Genomic DNA, 2,209 nt, shown 5'->3' on the forward strand with positions numbered 1-2,209 from the left:
TACTCAGGGTAGTCTCCAGCATCTCAAACTCATGTCAGTTTAGCTTCACTCAGAAAGTGTGAAACAACTTTGGAAGAGGATGAAATCAAATTATGTGTTATTAGAGATTAAAAAAAGACAAAATTATATTCTAATTGAGACGTAATTGAAAACTTTTGTGTCTGAATTGATTGGAATGTCATGTGAGTGTCATCGCAGTTACATATCTTTGCAAACATGTATCAAATTAGTGATCGCAAGTAGAAAATTGTATATTTTCTCAATATAATCTGTCTCCAATGAGAGGACCCAGTGTTTGCACGAACCACTATGATTATTTTTTTCAGATAAGCTTTTATTAAGAATGTGATTCACACTCTGACCAACTCATCAGTCAAAATGAAACTCCAAACTGAGCTATCTACAACAGGTAAGATATTCATAACTTTTCCACAGATCTGACCTCGTTGTTTAAGCTGATCTGACTCACCAGGTGCAGAAAGTTATTTAAACACCATTTTCAGTTTTAGTATTTAAAGATGTTCGGAGTAAAACGAAGAAAGCAGCTCTACCTGTACCACTCCAGYCCCTTGTCGTAGAAGCGGTCGAAGAAGTGCGGCTCTGCGCCCACGGCTCTCACGTCCGGGTGCACGCGCAGGAACTCCAGCAGAGCCCGCGTGCCGCCCTTCTTCACCCCGATGATGACGGCCTGAGGGAACTTCTTGCTGCCGAAGCTGTTCGCGATAGAAATGCCGGCGGACTGAGCCGCGCTTCTGGACCGGTTCAGCGGCTGCTGCCGAACCGAGGAGGCCGAGGAGACGTTGCGGGCGCCGGGCTGCTCGGTCCGCAGCCCATCGTGGGACACGGTCCTGTGGACGTAGTAGACGGGTGTGGGCAGGGAGTCACAATATCCGTTGAGGCAGTAGAACAGGTAGGTGAAGAGAAGGAGCATGGTAAAGAAGACTGACAGCTTGGACTGCGCCTTCAGGGGTCCAAAGATGAACGCAGCTCTCCATTTACTCCATCCCATGGGTCCTGGTCAGGAGGACACGGTGAGGGAAACATGGCACATCAGACCTCATGATCCTGCTGCTGCTGCTGCTGCTGCTGCTGCTGCTGCTGCTGCTGCTGGGATGAGTTGTTTTACTCTGGGAGACACCGCAGAAACTTTCTCCTCTTGCTCCGCTGCAGCAGCTGGCTCGGAGCGCGCAGTGTGAGACTCCACATCCTCTCCGTGGGTTTGATCACTTTACTCCTGTGTTAGTCCTGTGTGAGTCTGTGTGAGTCTGTGTGAGTCCGTGTGAGTCCGTGTGAGTCTCTGTGTGAGTCTGGACACAAAGAATTGTGTTCAGTAACTTCCACACAGTCCGGCAGGTCTTTGCGCTCCGGTCCGTCTGTGCGCTCCTGTGGCTCCCTCCGGTGTAAGCATCAGATCCACGCCCTGTTCACCCCCCCCCCACACACACACATACACAGACACACACAGACACACACATACACAGACACACACAGACACAGACACACAAAGACACAGACACACACGCGCGCGCCAAAGCGAGTGTCTCTTAACAGATATTGATCAGACTCAGTCCTCTCCAGGCTGAGAGGCAAAAAGCATTCTCTGTCCTGTGCCTTTGAATTATCTACTGATGAAGCAGATATGAGTTGTCAATGTTGTATAGCTGTCAAAACTAAAATTATGTGATTTAATTGTGCTCTGTACAATGACAATAAAGGCATCAATCAATCAATCAATCAATCAATCAATCAATCAATCAATCAATCAATCAATCAATCAATCAATCAATCAATCAATCAATCAATCAATCAATCAAAATGACCAAAACAATAACTAAAAGCCAAGATCAGTAAAAACAGTGTTAAAAGTGGCAAAACTGTAGCTAAAGCTACAACAAGTATAACATTAGCTAAAAGTTCAGGCCAGTCAATAATAGCCAAAAGCTAAACTGGCCATGAYTATCCGAAGCTAAGGCCAGTAAAACAGTATCTAAAACGTAGAAAAGTAGCTAAAATTGGCAAAACAATAACTTAATGATCAAAACAATGGCTGAAAGCCAAGACCAGTAAACAATAGCTAAAACTGGCAAAACAGTAGCTAAAACTGGTGAGACACACTCTAAAAATGTAATGTTGGATTTACTTAACCATGTTATGTTACCTGGTTCCACTTAACTGAGTTGAGTAAATTCAAAGCAACATACTCATGTTC

The 2,209-nt window shown here is 45.1% G+C and overlaps 1 protein-coding gene across 1 annotated transcript in view; it reads right to left on the bottom strand.

Moving 5' to 3' along the window:
- LOC106510766 (heparan sulfate glucosamine 3-O-sulfotransferase 6) overlaps positions 1-1,392 on the bottom strand; it is an 8,796-nt gene extending 7,404 nt beyond the window's left edge. The window contains exon 1 of the mRNA XM_013999482.1: positions 552-1,392. Within this exon, the coding sequence (XP_013854936.1) occupies positions 552-1,009 (458 nt within the window). The 5' untranslated portion in view covers positions 1,010-1,392. The remainder of the gene's footprint in view (positions 1-551) is intronic.
- Between the last annotated feature and the right edge of the window lie 817 nt (positions 1,393-2,209).

The sequence above is a fragment of the Austrofundulus limnaeus genome, unplaced genomic scaffold (assembly GCF_001266775.1).
Source record: "Austrofundulus limnaeus strain Quisiro unplaced genomic scaffold, Austrofundulus_limnaeus-1.0 Scaffold2308, whole genome shotgun sequence".
NCBI lineage: Eukaryota > Metazoa > Chordata > Actinopteri > Cyprinodontiformes > Rivulidae > Austrofundulus > Austrofundulus limnaeus.